Below are 17,198 nucleotides of genomic sequence, written 5' to 3' on the forward strand. Positions count from 1 at the left end.
TGTTTTTCGAAACTCGAAAAATGGGCGTCGACACAGGGCGTGCCAGTAATACTATCCCTAGTGTGACGTCCACTGTACCCAAGATCCCTCGCGCGTCTAGGATCCTCAGATTGTTTTTTCCGCCATACTGGTCGGAAGCATTTTGCGGAGTCCACTGGCCTTAGCCATACTTTTGCTAAAAATTTAAAATAATAATCTATTGACATCCTTTCCCACCCCAACGTCGAACTTCGACACTCTACGCTGGCTGGAGAAGAAATCGACCGTCGGCTGCTGCACAACGGATTTGGGCCTCGGAAGGCCTCTGGCCTCGGCCCTGCAAGTAGGGAGAGTGGGGGGGGTTGTACATACTCTACACTCTTGGTATATAGGTACACCTTATACATTTCCTACACTTAACAGCCCGCTACCTCAAGGTGCGTATGGAGGGTACCCCTTTTCAATTTTGCCCCAAGTGCAATCGCAAATACCCTTGGGTCGACAGGCACGCCACGTGCAATCTCTGCTTGCCGAGGGACCACCCCGAAGCGAACTGCAGAGAGTGTAGTAGGTTTAAACCTAAGACACTTAAGGACCGTTCGACGAAGCGTTGGGCCCACCACGCCAGGCAGGCGGCCATGGCAGCGGAGGGCGCCTTCAGCGACGGCAGCGACGCCGTACTTTAGGACGGCGAGGGCATTACGCCGTCGAAAGACAGCCGAGCGCAGGTCCCCGACCTCGGAAGGTCGTCCGGCAGGGCGGCTATGGGGACGACCCCCAGCGACACAAGCGCTTCACACTACACACACTAAACACACGAAGTCCAACTGAGACTCGACGACGTCGAGTTCTCGGAAAGAGGCACAAACAGAACGGTCCGATTCGGTGTCCTCTGGGCGCTCACAATCATGATTGCCACATGACTCCAGGCAATCATCCACTCTTGCCAAGAGTGCCTCGCTCCCTAGGCTAACAGAAGTTCGATCGTCGGGACACTAAGACGACTTCCACCCCCAGGCCGCGCTCCAGGAGTCGGAGCCCGCAGTCAAAATCAGCAAGGCCCCACGCTCGAAGGACAGGGACCCCGCCCCCGATCCTCGACGCCAGGCGTCGAAAACCTCCGAAGACACTAAAGGACAGGGAAAACATTTTTTCACTCACGGGGAGGGGGGAAAACAGCAGAAGAAGCAGCCTTTACACTCTTCCACACCTGTGAAACGCACCACTCCCCCTAAACAGACAGACAAAACCAGGTCTGCTGATATGTCTAAAACCAGCAAATCTACTCGAGACAAATCCCATAGACTTGCTGAGAGAGTCATTCCCAGTTCCAGAAAATGGTCGAGTGAAGACATAGATAGGGTCATGTCAAGGATGTCTTCTTTGGATGATTTTTATGATACAAATCCAGAACATTTCCTCTTGTATGATCCACAAGGGGCGACACCCTCAGGCTCTAATGATCCTATCCCCCAGAGTAAAAAGCCCCGGTTTGAAACACCGATGAGGTCAGACCCCTTCGAGATACAACCATACTCAAGACCATACTCACTATATCAAGGAGAGGCTTCCTTTGGTGAGGACCAAGAATTTGGCATGGTAGAAGAGCAAACCGGCACGGGCTACTATGGGGATGATGAGGATGAGGAAGAGGAAGACCCGGAAACATACAGAGTAGATTCCCCGGTCGATAACCAACCCCTCCTAAACGAGGTTCTCGCACGCGCAGCAGAACATTTCCATATTGACACCCACGGTGTCCAGGAGGAGAGGGACTTCGCAGAAGAGTTGGTGGGAGAAAGGAGGCCTGTTGCCCAGACCATCCCTATTCTTAAGTCCATTCAGCGAAGAATAGACCCATCCCTGGTGAACCCGAACCTCACCAGAGCAGTCAATCCCAGGGTTGAAAAACTTTTCAGGGCGGCCCAGTCTGACCCTCTCTATATAAGAGGACATCTGAAGCCAGACTCCCTAGTTGTCACCAACACTAGTAAGAGGGCTGGAACACCCTTGTCATTGTCCAAAGCTCCTCCCGACAAGGAGAGCAAAAAACTATACGGTTTCGGCAGGAAAGTAGCCTCAACGTCCTCCTATCAAGCAAGGATTGCAAACTCCACCACCCTGTTGGCCAGCTACAACTGCCATCAGTGGGAAGAAGTCGCAGCACTCATAGCCTCTGCTCCTGAACCTTTAAAGGGCCAGTTAGCTTGGATTTCCGCAGAGGGTAGAGCCGTGTCTGGTTGCATTTTGAAAGCAACCTTGGACGCCGAGGACAACGCAGGCAGATTGATAGCAGAAGGCACTGTTATCAAAAGACATGCGTGGTTACGGCAGTCTGGTTTTAAGGCAGAAACCCAGGCATCATTGTTGGAGAAACCGGTGGAAACCGATCTGTTTGGTAAGGCGGTCAAAGACGCACTGAAGAATGCCAAGGACGAATACGAAACACTCAAGTCCCTTGGCCAGTTAACCAATAAACCCCCTAACCAGAGAGGGAATAGTAATTTTCGTTGCCCACGCGGCCAGAATTCCCAGAGAGGATCAAACTATTCCCACGGGCAGGGTACACAGTGGAACAACAACCAACGGTCTACCCAGGGTTACGGCAGGGGTAATAGGAGAGGTCATGGTAAAGGCAGAGGCAGCCCCAGCAAGGGAGGCGGCACGCCTCCACCAAAGCAGTTACGCTCAGTTCAGGGTCCCTTCTCACGCAACCCCAGTAGGGGGACGCATTTCCAACTTCACCCAGGCTTGGGAAGGGATCACATCACATCAGAAAGATGGGTGCTGTCAACAGTATCCACAGGATATTGTATAGAGCTACTGCAGCGTCCCCGGAACCATCCTCCACGACAAAGAGTACACTCTTTAGAACATCAGAAGATTCTCCTCGAGGAGATCGCCATTCTGCTAGAAAAGGACGCGATAGAACCCGTCCCGGGACACCAGGTAAACAAGGGTATTTATTGAAATTACTTCCTTGTTCCAAAGAAAGATTTGACAATGCGCCCAGTATTGGACTTACGGCCTGCCAACAAGTATGTCAAGCCCCAAAAGTTTCGTATGACCATGCTACAAGAGGTAATCCCCCTCCTAAAAAAGGGGGATTACATGGCAACCTTGGATATGAAAAATGCTTATTTTCATATTTCCATGTTCCCAGCACACAGAAAGTATTTGCGCTTCAAGGTGGACAATCGACACTACCAATTCAAGGTACTGCCCTTCTGGATAGCTTCAGCACCAAGGGTATTCACCAAGGTACTGGCGGTGGCGGCTTCACACCTACGCAGGGAGGCAATCCCAGTGTACCCTTATCTGGACGACTGGCTCATAACGGGGGAAACCCCAGGAATTTGCAGGATAAACATTCAAAGGACTATCGACCTCCTCCACGAGTTAGGCTTCTCAATCAACGAGAAAAAGTCAAGCCTGGTACCAAGAACCTCCAAACAATTCCTAGGAGCAATCCTAGATACTCGAGAGGGGTTGACCTTTCCTTCAGAAGAAAGAATTCGAAATATACTACTGCAAATTCCGCATTATCAGTCCGGTTAACAAATAACGGTACGCAAAGCAATGCGTTTATTGGGCATGATGGCGTCATGTATTTACCTGGTCCCCCCACGCGCGCCTGCGCATGCGTCCCATGCAGGAATGGTTGGCGAAAGTGGTCTCAGGCAAGTGGTCAGTGGGACGATCTAGTGGTCGTTTCGCCAACACTGGTACAACGCCTTCACTGGTGGACAAGAGAGAATCTCGCACAGGGGAAACCCTTTTACGATCCCGAAGTACAGGCAGTAGTCAATACAGATGCATGTCTGACGGCGTGGGGAGCTCACCATCTCCACCACACAGCTCACGGTCTCTGGTCTCACTCAGTGGCCAAGAACCACATCAACCTGCTAGAGCTTCTGGCAGTATTCAGAGCGCTTCAGGCGTTCGAGCCCCACCTACTAAACCTGTCAGTGCAAATCCAGACAGACAGCACAACAGCCATGTTCTACCTGAACAAGCATGGAGGGACTTGCTCGCCAAATCTGTCCAAGCTTGCCCAGAAAATCTGGATATGGGCACTCAGACGGAACATCTTCCTGTCATCACAACATGTTCCAGGGGAGCTCAATTCCCTAGCGGATGCTCTGAGCAGAGACTCCCTCCCAGAGGAACACAAATGGGTTCTACACAGAGAGGTCGTAGAAGATATCTTCTCTCAGTGGGGTTTCCCCACTATAGACTTATTCGCCACAAGCGAAAACAGACAATGCCCAGGATTTGCATCCAGGTTCCCCCAACCAGACTCCCAGGGGAACGCCCTGTGGATGAACTGGTCAGGGATGTTTGCGTACGCTTTTCCACCAACTCCTCATCAGGAAAGTGGCGAACAAGATGAACAGAGTCGATGACGCTCGTCCTAGTTGCTCCCATGTGGGCAAGACAACTGTGGTTCCCACACCTACGCAGGATGGCGGTGTGCGAGCCCATCAAACTTCCAGCCTGGTACAACCTACTGTCCCAGCACCAAGGTCAAACAGTGCACCAGCAACCCAACTCAATGAACCTGGCAGCATGGCTCCTGAGGTCATAGAGTTTGGACATCTCAATTTGCCACAGAGGTGTATGGACATCCTAAAGGAATCTAGGAAACCAAACACAAGGCACTGTTACTTTGACAAGTGGAAGAGGTTCGTTATCTGGTGCCAGAGTAGACCAATCAACCCGGTTGATTGCACTCCTTCCACTATTGTTACATACATGCTCCACCTGCTAGATGCAGAATTGGTTTTTAACTCACTGAAAGTACACCTGGCAGCCCTGTCGGCTTACACCACTTCCCATAGCAAGGTTTCGTGGTGGAAAGTACCAGTAGTTAAAGCCTTCATGGAAGGAGTAAAGAGACTTCACCCTCCTATTTCAAACCCACCACCAGGGTGGGACCTTAATGTGGTGCTAGCCAAGCTCATGGGCCCCCCTTTCGAACCCATGCAAAAAAGCAGTCTCAAACACCTGACTTATAAAACGGCCGTCTTAGTAGCTATTACTTCTATAAGAAGGGTCAGTGAAATTCAGGCTCTGTCAGTGCATGATCCCTTCTTTACTGTCCATAAAGACAAACTGGTTTTACGCACACACCCTAGGTTCTCACCTAAATTTATATCAAAATTCCATGTAAACTAGTCCATCGAGCTTCCGGCTTTCTTCCAGGACCCGCAAAGCTCGGCTGGGGTGAAACTACACACCCTAGATGTGCGTAGGGCGGTCCTCTACTATGTAAATAAAACCAGACCGCTAAGAAAAACAGACCAACTGTTTGTCTCCGTAGCTACAGGCAGAGAGGGGGATCGCGTCTCTAAAGGTGCCATCTCGAAGTGGATTATTAACTGTATCCAGCTGTGTTACTCACTCTCTGAAAGAACTCTGCCTTTCACGCCTAGAGCCTACTCTACTAGAGGCATTGGGACCACTCTGGCTTTCATTGCAAATGTACCCCTTGACACCATTTGCAAAGCAGCTACTTGGAGCTCTATTCACACTTTTACTCAGCATTACTGCATTGACACCCATTCCAAGGCAGATACACAAGTGGGACAAGCGGTTCTAAGACACTTATTTGCTCATGACCCTTCTCACATCCCACCTCCTTCTTCAGGAACTGCTCGCTAATCTATGCGCAGCATGTGATCTAAGCAGATTCCACAAGCCTCAGAAGGGATACATTACTCACCGTAATCGTATTTCTGATGCTTGTATCTGCTTAGATTCACATGCGACCCACCCTTCCTCCCCTCTGAGAGAAGGCGCATGATTGCTTGTAGTCTTACCTTTCTGTCTATCTGCTTGGATTATCTGTACTCATGCTACTCCTCATGCTACCTCATGTCAGAAAAAATACAATCTGAGGATCCTAGACGCGTGAGGGATCTTGGGTACAGTGGACGTCACACTAGGGATAGTATTACTGGCACGCACTGTGTCGACGCCCATTTTACGAGTTTTGAAAAACAAACTGTAATACTCCGCAGCTTCCACTAGATGTCAGCCTATGCACAGCATGTGAATCTAAGCAGATACAAGCATCAGAAATACGATTACGGTGAGTAATGTATTATATATATATTATTATTATTATGTTTATTTTGTTCTGAGTTTTTTTTCCCCTCTTTCTGTATGGGTTCGTATTACCATTGATTTGAACTGACTTGATGGATTTTAAATGCCAGAGGCTAGAGGAATGGACCCACTCCTTGAACATACTTTACATTTTACGTTTGTCGTGTCCAGCTGGATTTGTGACCCGCCATATGCTCGCAGATTAAGTGGATGGCGTGTGTTGGCTCCCGATGACAGGAGGAATGAGTTCCTCCCTGCGCTAAGCGGCGGAGCAGGGTGGAAGGAGGAGAGTGGATGAAAAGGGAGCCTGGGTGCCTTGTCTCGAAGTCAACCAAGCCTCAGGTGGAAAGAGGTCTTCAGATGGTGCAGGAATATACGGAATATGAAAGCGAGATAAGAAGACATTTTCAACAGCTGATTGCGGTCCACTGCTGCCTAGATGAATTTTGCTAGGATATTTCACTGCGCCAGGATATTGCGAGATGCCTGGGGTAATGAGCGTATGAAAATGCAAGGGAAGGGAAGGAATCTTGCTGTGTTTCTGACGACACTTCCTGTTGTTGGGGACACGCATGGTACGATCGGGGTGTTTTGAAGCAGAGGGAAGTGCAGGTCCAGGGCACGTCGAGGTGTTCGAAGTAAGTTCACACGTCGGAACCGGCTTGTGACCTGAAGAGAAGGATTGGCACAAATTTATAGATCAGAATAAACTGGAGAAATCTGTTGTTCAGATTACAGCCTGTGGATTACTGGGGTGATCCGAACGTACTGACAAACTTAAAGGACCGGCAAGACCGCTTCAGTGTACACTCTTTCGTCGCGGTTGGTGGATGCAATCTCCGGTGGCTTTTCAATTGCTATACACCGCATGTTGGATTGGGTTTCAGTGCATTTGTGGATTTGAATCCTGATGTGTTTTTAGCAATCCTTCTCTCACAAAAGGCTGGAATTTCACTGATCACATTTTCAAGGCAAGAAAGGAAAAATAACTTGAAGGTTGATTTGAGGCCCCTTCTCCTCACATTTCCAATGATACAAAATAGTTTGAACTACACCTCCTGCAGACAAAGTTGTTTTTGGTAAAGGAGAAATACACTGTGACAAACCAAGACAGGCCAGGAACACACATTTTGGTTCTGGCAGCTGGTATTTGCAACATAATGCTAAACCCCTTGCGCGCAAAGGGGCTTTCACTGTACCTTCTTATTCAAAGATATAGTGGCAGTATTATTTGTTCAAGCGCTGATGCCAAAGTGCTTTTTTGACTTATATTGACAGGCTACTCGTAATCTTTAAGGGTGATATTTTTGGCACCATACACCCATGAGATTACAATTTAGACATGTATTGATGCATATGGGTGTGTAATGCTGTAAAATGTACGCCCTTCCCCAAAGCTAACGCGGGAAGATGAGGTCCCTTGGTGGAGAAGGTAAAAGGCTGGAACATTTACATTGTTGGGTCGTCATGTAACCAATTGTGAATGTCAGCCTGTTGCATTTCACTTGAGCAATCATTAGTTAAGTCTATCAAGTGGAACCCGATTCTGTCCACTTTTAATAAGAGACAGTTGGAACGGACTGTCTCTTGTCCCGACATGGGACGGACAAGCAGGTGTTTTCATGAATGTATTCTATTCATTTTTAAATATGACAGTGAAATATGGCTACTCTGGGTGGTTGGAGTGGCTAAATGTATGTGTTACTGTTACTGAATATTGAGGGGGTTAACTAGCTTTAAATAGTTTGAATAGTTAGTTAATTTGTTACACCATCCCAGGAAGTTGTCATCTGAGTTGTCTAAAGGGGGGCAGGGGTGCTTTTATATACGCAACCACATGGGCTGTAGTGGGCTCAGCGTGGCTCTCAATAATCTGATTGATGTTCGAAGGTTTAGGTATAATGGGAGGATGAAATTCTGGGGACAGGTATGGTAATGTTAAGTGTTTGTAAATTGAATTGTACCCTTTTATCGGACCGCAGACATAGACTGGTGAGTCAGGATGAGATTTCCGGGTTTGAAATTCTCTCTGATGCAGCTGTGGGGTGGCAACTCATTGAAGGATCTTTTGCTACTAGATACATTGGCAGGAAGGGATTAACTGTGGTGAATTGTTTTAAGATTGTGTGGAGATTAGATGTTGATGGCTCTTAGTGGATATACATATATTTGGGCATGATTGGGAGACGCTGACGTGCGAGCTGGTGAACTGGACTGCCGGATGGCTGATTGCCCATTGTGTTGGGCCTTGAGCTGGTAATGTATGCATTATGAGGAGGTGGTGCTAGTGGGGTGTTAGGGGTATCCATGAGCTATAGGAAGATATAAGTCACTTAAAATCTGGACAAGTTGGTGAGGATGAAGAAAATTGTGGTGTATATGGAAGAAGTTTTATGAAATGTAAGGTTATTCTTTAGGGGTGGTTTGGAGGTCCATTACCTACTCAAAATTAGGGGAAGAATTTGATACGGAATATGAATTGGATACAAATTAATATTACGGGAGTCTATGGTTATGGGAACTTGGTGTAGACTCTGAGATGAGCATGGATAATATTGGTAAGGAGAAGAGGAAGATTTGCATTAATAAGATAATGAGCACAGGATTCTGGGAGCATAGTTAAGGATTGTTTTTACCATGTATTTAATAGGCTTTTGGTAAAATCCAAGTTGAGTTGGATTTTGTTTAATCAATACAACTATTTTGTGTTTTTGTGGTGTATTTTGTTTGTTTTTGTGCGGAAGAATGCAACAAATGACGCTTTACTCTGTTGCAATGCTACAATAGTGAGTTTGATGATAGTCATTAGGCTATTGGAAATGTAAGTAAGATGCAGACAAATGTACGTGAAGTATATGATCGGAAAATGGACATGTATGCTGACAGTCTGTATGTGAATTGTGATGGGACTGTTTTCTATGAGTACTTGGATGTGAAAGGTCTGAATTGTCCAAGGAAAAGGAAGAAAGTATCGTCTAAACTCCAGAGGGAGAAGATCGACGTAGTTTTTTAGCAGGCAACTCATTTGATGGATGGTTCTGAGGATCTCCTAGCTAACTCAAGGTATAAGAAAATATTGTTGAACTGTTATTCTTCAAAATCTAGAGGGGTGGGGATTCTGTTCAGGAGGTGTTTTAACAGGAGTATTGATAAAGTAAGTATGGAAGAAGAGGGGCTTATTATACTGGCAGATTTGAGACACAAGGGTAACTTGATCACGATAAGTTCTATATATGGTCCGTGTGCAGGAGGAGAGAATATCTGAGTCCTTGAGGAAGATGTTACATGATATGGGTGGTAAAGTGGTTATTCTGGGCGGTTATTTTGATTGTGTAGTAGATTATAAAATGGATAGATTTTCGCATGTCCTTTTAAGGGACAGAAATAAAGTAAGGAGTTCCAGGAATTTATGGAGATATGATTTGTTGGACATTTGGAGGAATTTGCATTGGGGAGACGAGGAACTTTCATTTTACTCGCCAGTGCATGATTCCTATTCCAGACTTGACTATATCTTAGTGTCAGATAAATTGGTTGAGGTGGTGATGGGGGCAAAAATAGAACGCAATCTTTCAGACCACTCAATGGTGTCTATTAAGTTGAATTTTAACCAAGATAGGCAAGGAATCTATAGCTGAAGGATGTAAGCGCCTTGAACGCCTTTAGGAACTTTATAACACATCACTTTATAGAGAATAATGGGTCAGCAGACAGTTTAGTGGTATGGGATTGCTTTAAAGCTTCTTTAGGGTGGAATTGATAAACTGGACTGCAAGGGTACGGAAGGCAGTCGAAACATGACTGAAGGTGCTTGAGCTGAAACTGGGGGAACAGCAGAAATATGCTTTGACTAAGGATAAGCGAGATAGACAAGTTAACTAGAGTGAAGGAGACATTGTAATGTGAGTTGGACTCTCAGATTGAGAAGGGGTATGTATTATATGAAACAAAGTTATTGGGAAGAAGGAGACTGCTGAGGCAAACTATTAGCGAACAGATTGAGAAGTTGCTCAGAATGGTCGTATGTCCATAAGATTGTTGATGGGTCAGGGAATATGGTTGTAAAAAGAGGAGCGATAGGCGAATGTTTTCGCTCCTTTCATGCTGCCCTATATGCTGAAGACCTTGATCCTCAAGCGCATGAATTAGATTGTTTTTTGAAAAAGTTGATGTCCCTTCCCTGTCTGAGGAATGTAGGAATTCCATTGATGGCCCAGTTACCATCACAGAGGTTCTACCAGCAATTAGCGAGCTGAAGGTGGGGAAATCGCCTGGTATCGATGGATTGCCTGTCTAATTTTATCAGAAATGAGCAATTGGCGCCAGAACTGTGTAATCTCTATAGCGATTTTTAGTGGAAGGGTCTTTACCTCAATGAAGGAGGCTATCATTACGGTCATTCCAAATTTAGGGAAGCATGTGACCAGATGTTGTAATTATCACCCCATTTTACTGCTTAATGTGGACATGAACATCTTCACCAGGATTCTAACAGTTAGATTAGACAAATATATAGGAGAGCTGCTTGATGGGGCCCAGGCAGGATTTATGAAGCAACAGTATAGATATGATAACATTAGAACGCTTTTGGATGTCTTGAACCTGCCAGATTCCGAGGGTAGAGATATTTTATTGATCTTTTTAGACGCAGAGAAGGCATTCGACAGGGTGAACTTGACGTTCCTGAACTATACGTTGTCGAAGCTGGGATTTGGGCCTTTATTTATTAACGCAATTGGGGCACTGCAGTCGGACATAACGGCTAGGGTATGGGTGAATGAGGGTTTCTCTGTTATTCGAGTTGCATAGAGGCACAAGGCAGGGTTGCCCGTTATCCCCTTTCCTTTTTAATTTGGTGCTGGAGCCCTTGTTAGCATATTTCCGGCAGAATGGGGGGGGGATTAGGGGTTTATGTGTGGGAGGTGAAGAAGTTAAAGTATTGGCTTATGCTGATTTATTTATTTATTCATTCGTATTTGTTGAGCGCACAGCAGCCCTTGGGCATCGTGGCACTTGTTACAAAGAGTGATCAAAACTTAGTTACAGAGGTTGGAACAGAACTTGGTTGCAGAAAGGAAGCCAGGAAAAACATAGTACATAATTAACACCATACATTTTACGCGATATACATAGTGCAATGCGGGAAGATGTGAGGAGGTGTATGGGATATAGGAAGTTGATGTGGCAGGGGCAAAAGGGAAGGAGTTAATTGAAGAGGGCAGTTTTCAGGTGTTCCCGGAAGGCTATGAGGGACGTCTCAGCTCTGAGGGCAGTGAGGAGAGCGTTCCAGAGTTTAGGGGCTAAGAACGGGAATCCAAACCCCCCTGCTTTGGCCGTATTGGTGTGCGGGATGTTAATTTGATTGGTGTAGTGATTATTTTGAATAATCCTAAAGAAGGGAGGCCACCTCTTAAAGAGCATGATTGAAGAAGTTGGAACGTTGTCCGGTTACTGGATGAACTGGGGGAAGACCGTGGTATTTCCTGGGAAATATTCTCCAGGTTGTGGTCAGTTGCTGGGTTGAAATTGTAAGAAGGAAAAGGTAGAAGTATTTAGGAGTTTATATTGTTCGGGATGTCAAGAGAATTGTCGAGTATAATGTAGATAAGAAGTCCTCAAGAGAGATGTTAGGAAATGGGGACGTATTAATTTGACTATCTGGGCTAAAGTCCACGCTATCAAAATGTCGCTGCTGCCTAAGGTTTTATATATTATTCTGTCACTATCACTACGATTTACAAAGAGTCTCCTTGGACCTATAAATAAGTTATTTCAGGAGTTTCTTTGGGGAGTGGGGAAAAGAGCTAGAATTCCTCGACCTTTTATGGTTCGAAGTGTCCAGGATGGTGGTTTTGGATACCCTATACTTCAAAACTATTGTAAAGGTTTTCTATTGAAAAAACTGGTTAGTTATACCAACGAGGACTGGAGCCAGATGCTGTGCTGGGTACGAATAGAAAAGCAGAAATTAGAACCATTCGATGCAAACAGTCTATACTCTTTAGGGAGGCTACCTAGACAAGTGTCGAACTTAATGACTGTTGCTGTCACCAAAGACACACTAACTTCATTGATAGTGGGAAGTGGGCAAGGGCTATTCATATATGAGGAGGCGTCGCTTTGGCATAATCCAGGATTACAGATCAATAATAGGATGTTTAACTGGAGAAGTTGGATCAATATAAGGGCATTTTAATGATTGGTGATGTTTGGAGCAATGGTGGAGTGCTACCTCAAGAATGTTATGGAGACTTTTGGGCTAAATAAAGGAGTTGGGAAGATGTAGAGTTTTGGAAGCTTTGGTTTCTGAAAGGCGACAGAAGTTGGATACACCGCTCATGCAGAAGCCACAGATTTGTAAATTATTTAGCTCTGTGTCGCAGAAAGTGTCCAATTTTCTGAAACTGATGCCATTGGAGGGAAATGGTTGACCTCATGGGAAAAGTTGAGACAGACCTAGTCAGAGGAGTTAGGTAGGGATTTGCCAGTGGGAGACTTGGAAAAGCTCTGGAAAGTTCTAGTTAAAGCAAAGATAGACTTGCATTTACGTTACCTTCATCAGAGGATACTGGGTAGAGTTTATTCGACCCCTGTGCGTAAGTGTGCTTTGGGGATGACTGGTGGTGACTGCTGTTGGGGCTGTGGGAGGGTGAAAGGTACTCTGTTACGTGTGTTGTGGCGTTGTGAGAGGGTGGGGGATTATTGGAGGGAGGTGCTAGACAGGATTGACACAATCTGGAACATCACATTCCCACGTAACCCTTTAGCAGTGATTCTACAGCTACCGACATGTGGACGCAATGATGTCTGGGCAATTTCGTGCGGGATTAATAGAGCCTTGCTGGTGGCAACTAAGCAGATACTAAAAGTGTGGAAAACAAGGAAGAAACCAATGGTTGAAGGATTGCTCTTAGATGTGCAGACTCTCTAATTATGAGAAAATTATGTTTTGTAAACAACGCAGAGAAGCAGTATATGATGAATTGTGGGGGATCTTTTTAATTAACTCAATGGATGATACTGAATTAAAATTTCGAGTAGCATTGTAGTAATAAGGTATGGGAGTTCTGGGGGTGGGGGTGGTTATTTGTCATGTCTATTGTCTTGTAATGTCCTTGTCGTGTGTGTATTTTAAGCTTTTGTTCATGGTTATATTCAAAGCTAGGTCTGGAAAAACAGGTGAGTTGTTGTATGCTGTTGAATGCTTTCTCTGGTCCGATCCTGTTTCATGATTTCGGAATTGTTAATGATCCAATGACCTACTTTGTGTTTATTACTGTGTTTGGATGTCTTTATTTCTTAATTTGCAACAAGAGTTTTTCTAAAAAAAATAAACGTGCACACCATAGTCATTATTTGATTTACCTTAAACTCATGTTTCATTTAGTTGGTTACCTGCATTGTCATCCATCCCTACCTCCTGGTAAGAATTATAAGAAAAATGAATGCTACAAAAAGCACATGTTGCACAGAGGCTTTTAAATTTGAATTTGCAATTGTTAAAAATTCTGGGCTACTGTTTTTCCATGAAACCTTAGTCTGAGTAGGTGGGTATAGGAACACAAACCGACTCTCTGCACAAGAATCGCAGTGGTTAACATGTACCTACTGCTTTTATATACAAGTGTATTGCTCTCCCTTTCCAAAATGGGTGAAAGTGTTTTCAATTTAGGAATCACTTTGTCTACTCCAATACATCATTTTGATTTCTTTTTTACTTTTTTATTGCAGGTGTTTGTAGCCAATCCAAACAAGACGCAGCCTATTCTAGACATCCTTCTCAAGAACCAGGCCAAACTTATTGAGTTTCTTAGCAAGTTTCAGAATGACCGGACCGAAGATGAACAATTTAACGATGAGAAGACCTACCTAGTTAAACAAATCAGGGATTTGAAGAAGCCAACTCAGCAAGAAGCTTAGATCACCTATGAAACATTAAAACAGCAAAAGTAAAATCATCATTTGCTGTTGGGTATTCTGCATCAGGCACTCGATTTATGAGGAACATTATTGCTTAACTGCTGTTCAGTGAACGGTTTTTGTTTTTTATTTTTTTATTTGGTCCAAGTTCATTAAAAAAAATAGCTGCTTAAAATAGCTGCTGCTTTCTTGCACATTATAGCACAATGTGGACTTTATTTCTTAATATTTGTGTCATTTCAAAATGCTAAGACACTGCTTGTTTTTAGAAGTCCTGAAAGGAATGAGGCCATATGTTAATCACATAACCTCTTGATGCTAGTGTGTTTCAGGACAACAATGGCATTTATGTAGTTTTAAACAACAGGTTGCATGCTTGCAAAACTGTTGAAACATCAGTATGTTTGCATTTACTTGTTTGAGATGAGCACAACGTGACCAGTGCAAACCTTTGGAATTATAGCATAATATTGTATGCCTTGAGTTAAAAGAAAAACAAACAAATCTAATTGTGCAGTGCTTTGCTTGTAATCAAATGGGACAAATGCACAATTTGAGCTTTTTGGTTAAAGGTTTTCTTGAAGATAAATCGATAGTGCAACTTTAGAAAAAGCGTGAAACCTCATAAGGGTTAAACTACATTGTAAATACAGTACCTATGCCTTTCAACTGCTTTCTAGATTGTTTTTCTTTGTTTCTTTTGGACATGCTATTTTTTGAGAGTGGACTGTGTATACCCTAGGATTATGTCCTAAGGTCGTTTGATTAATTTTACTTTGAAGTTATTTCAAACAGTAGAACTAGCAGTGGCACACTGCATTTCATTTCAGATACTATTACTGGTGTCTTTTGTACATAACTCTTAGACTGCTCATTTCTTTTTAAAAATATTTCATTTGTACAGCAAAGGAATGTTATTGTATTATTAGTCTATTATCTGATATTAAATGGGGTGGGGGTATTTTTTGTTGCAAAAATGACCGCTCTTATGTAACTGAATACTGGTGAGGTCATCAAAGTGCAGGTATACAGTATTCTTCAAGAACTGCATCAGTTAAACATCTAGTTAATTACTGTATTCAGTTACAAAAAAAAGGCGCAATCAGTGTAGCATAGGATGATAACCTAGAACCTGGTAAATTGCATTATGTCTGGTTATTTTTGGCCTTATTTGCTAAAATATTTCAAAATGATTAATGTAATTCCTAACTTCTTAGGCCTCCACATCAACCTTTTTCCCCTTTCTCCACCCCTATTTTAGAGGAACCTCTTATAGATTATTCCAGTGCAATAGTTGTCAAACAGGTTTCTTATTTTTTTTACATTTGTGACACATTAGACCATATTTAGCGATATTTTCTATTGTGTGTAGTCACTTGTCCTGTTTACAATTTTTGTATCAACCTGTATTATCTGATGTTTCAAATGATCAGTATTAATTGAATGTTTGTTTGCATTCTGATCATTTTTCACCCTTACTAGACCTGTTAGTGGTAGAACTTTCTTTCATTATTATACAACATCTAAATGAGTTAATCTTATGGTGCTATGTAATCCTAGTATAGCAGTATTAGCTAATCAGCCAACTTGGCTTACCGTACAAATTCCTAATTCTGCTTAGCTGGAAGGGGTTCATTAAAACCTTTGAGGTATGGATGCCATTTCTGCTACCTAATTCCAAATAATATATACAATATATTTTTCGCAATTCGCTTTGACGTGTATAACAATTGCCAGAAAATGTTGGTATAAAACCTAAGCAAGAATTTATCAATCTAGAACTTTTGTCAGCCGTTTATATTGCAAAAATAAAATGGAATATTGCGGGCCTACAGAACACCGGGATAAACTCTGAAGATGTACACAAAATTGGAGTTCTGTGAACCCCATACTTCAAGTGAGCTCTAAAGGAAATTCTGCAAATTTGGCTGAGAAACGAGCAGGGTGATGCAAAAGAAATGTATCCCACTTTGTGTATAGAAATGATGTGGTGGGTTTCTGCATTAGTATAGGTGCCAGGTTTGTATTTTATATTTATTTCGGGCAGCAAATGTTTTCATAGGATTCTGAGTAATGCCACATTTCAGCTGACACATGGTTTTAGACGTTTGTGTAAAATAGAAATGTGCTTCCACATTCATGTTTCTAATTTCACTGCAAATAACCCTTTTTACCATCTTCCTGTAGTCTTTTTCTGTCTATTTTGGCTTTACGTTCTAAAGTCCATAAGCATTAACGAAAAACTGCTTGTGATGTTAACTGAACATTGTTGTTTGCATTATTTAAATCTAGTTTTCCGTAGACTTTTTAGTTTGACTGTGTTTAAAAAAATATCTATTTTAAGATTAATAATAAAGCATTGTCACTTAAAATAAGTGGACAATGTCCAATTAATATCTTAAATGTAGTATATTCCATTTTAGTCCTTGCAAGCCTCAAATTGAGTGAGTATTGTACAGAGTTTTGAACCTTAGATGTCATAAAATAATTCTGCTACATTGTTTCTCTTTAACATTAAGTTTATTGAATACTCCAAAAAAGCAAATATGCAAACAGTAGAAATTGTAATGCGGTACAAAATTAGAACTCAAAAACATGAACTAATATTTGTCAAAATATATGAAAATTGGCATGCAAGTAAAGTATTTAAAGTTATTTAACATGTTTATGTGTATATATTTATATATAACTATTGTACTGGAAGTAGTTCCTTCTCGCCTGCTTTGAAATTTCAGATATTACTAAAAGGCCTGCAAAAAAAGTAATTTAATGTGAGCTTTTTTGTAGTGGAGATGTGTACAATTGTAACTCTTCTTCAGTGACAGAAGTATTCACTCTCCTTAGGAAAGTGGGTTTCTTATTAGAAAATCAGGTTGGCCCCATCATTTAACCATTGAAATAAAATTTTGAAGAAACATCACTTTGCGTATCATTATTTGGCTTCACTAATAATAAACCTCTTTATAGTTAAGATTGCCTTATTTCTAATAACATTGGGTATTTTTGCGATTTATAGTATTTGATATACTAGAATATGTACTATTCTTGTCGTGTGAAAAATGTTAACTTGTCATTGTGTATGTTTAGGACACAACTTCAGGTTTTAAGATGTCTGATCAAATCTTTCAAATGCATCATATATTTGAATCCTAAACCATCAATTAAAATAATCCTATTTAGCGGGAATT

The 17,198-nt window shown here is 42.9% G+C and overlaps 1 protein-coding gene across 2 annotated transcripts in view; it reads left to right on the top strand.

Annotated features, from left to right (window-relative positions):
• Positions 1–14,679, top strand: part of CAB39 (calcium binding protein 39) — a 323,674-nt gene extending 308,995 nt beyond the window's left edge. The window contains exon 9 of one of the 2 annotated variants that reach the window (XM_069618308.1): positions 13,822–14,679. In XM_069618308.1, coding sequence (XP_069474409.1) covers positions 13,822–14,010 — 189 coding nt within the window. In that variant the 3' untranslated portion in view covers positions 14,011–14,679. The remainder of the gene's footprint in view (positions 1–13,821) is intronic. The other variant, XM_069618309.1, reaches the window with a different exon arrangement.
• The last annotated feature ends 2,519 nt before the right edge of the window (positions 14,680–17,198 follow it).

Source organism: Ambystoma mexicanum, chromosome 10, assembly GCF_040938575.1.
Source record: "Ambystoma mexicanum isolate Mex_15411 chromosome 10, UKY_AmexF1_1, whole genome shotgun sequence".
Taxonomy (NCBI): domain Eukaryota; kingdom Metazoa; phylum Chordata; class Amphibia; order Caudata; family Ambystomatidae; genus Ambystoma; species Ambystoma mexicanum.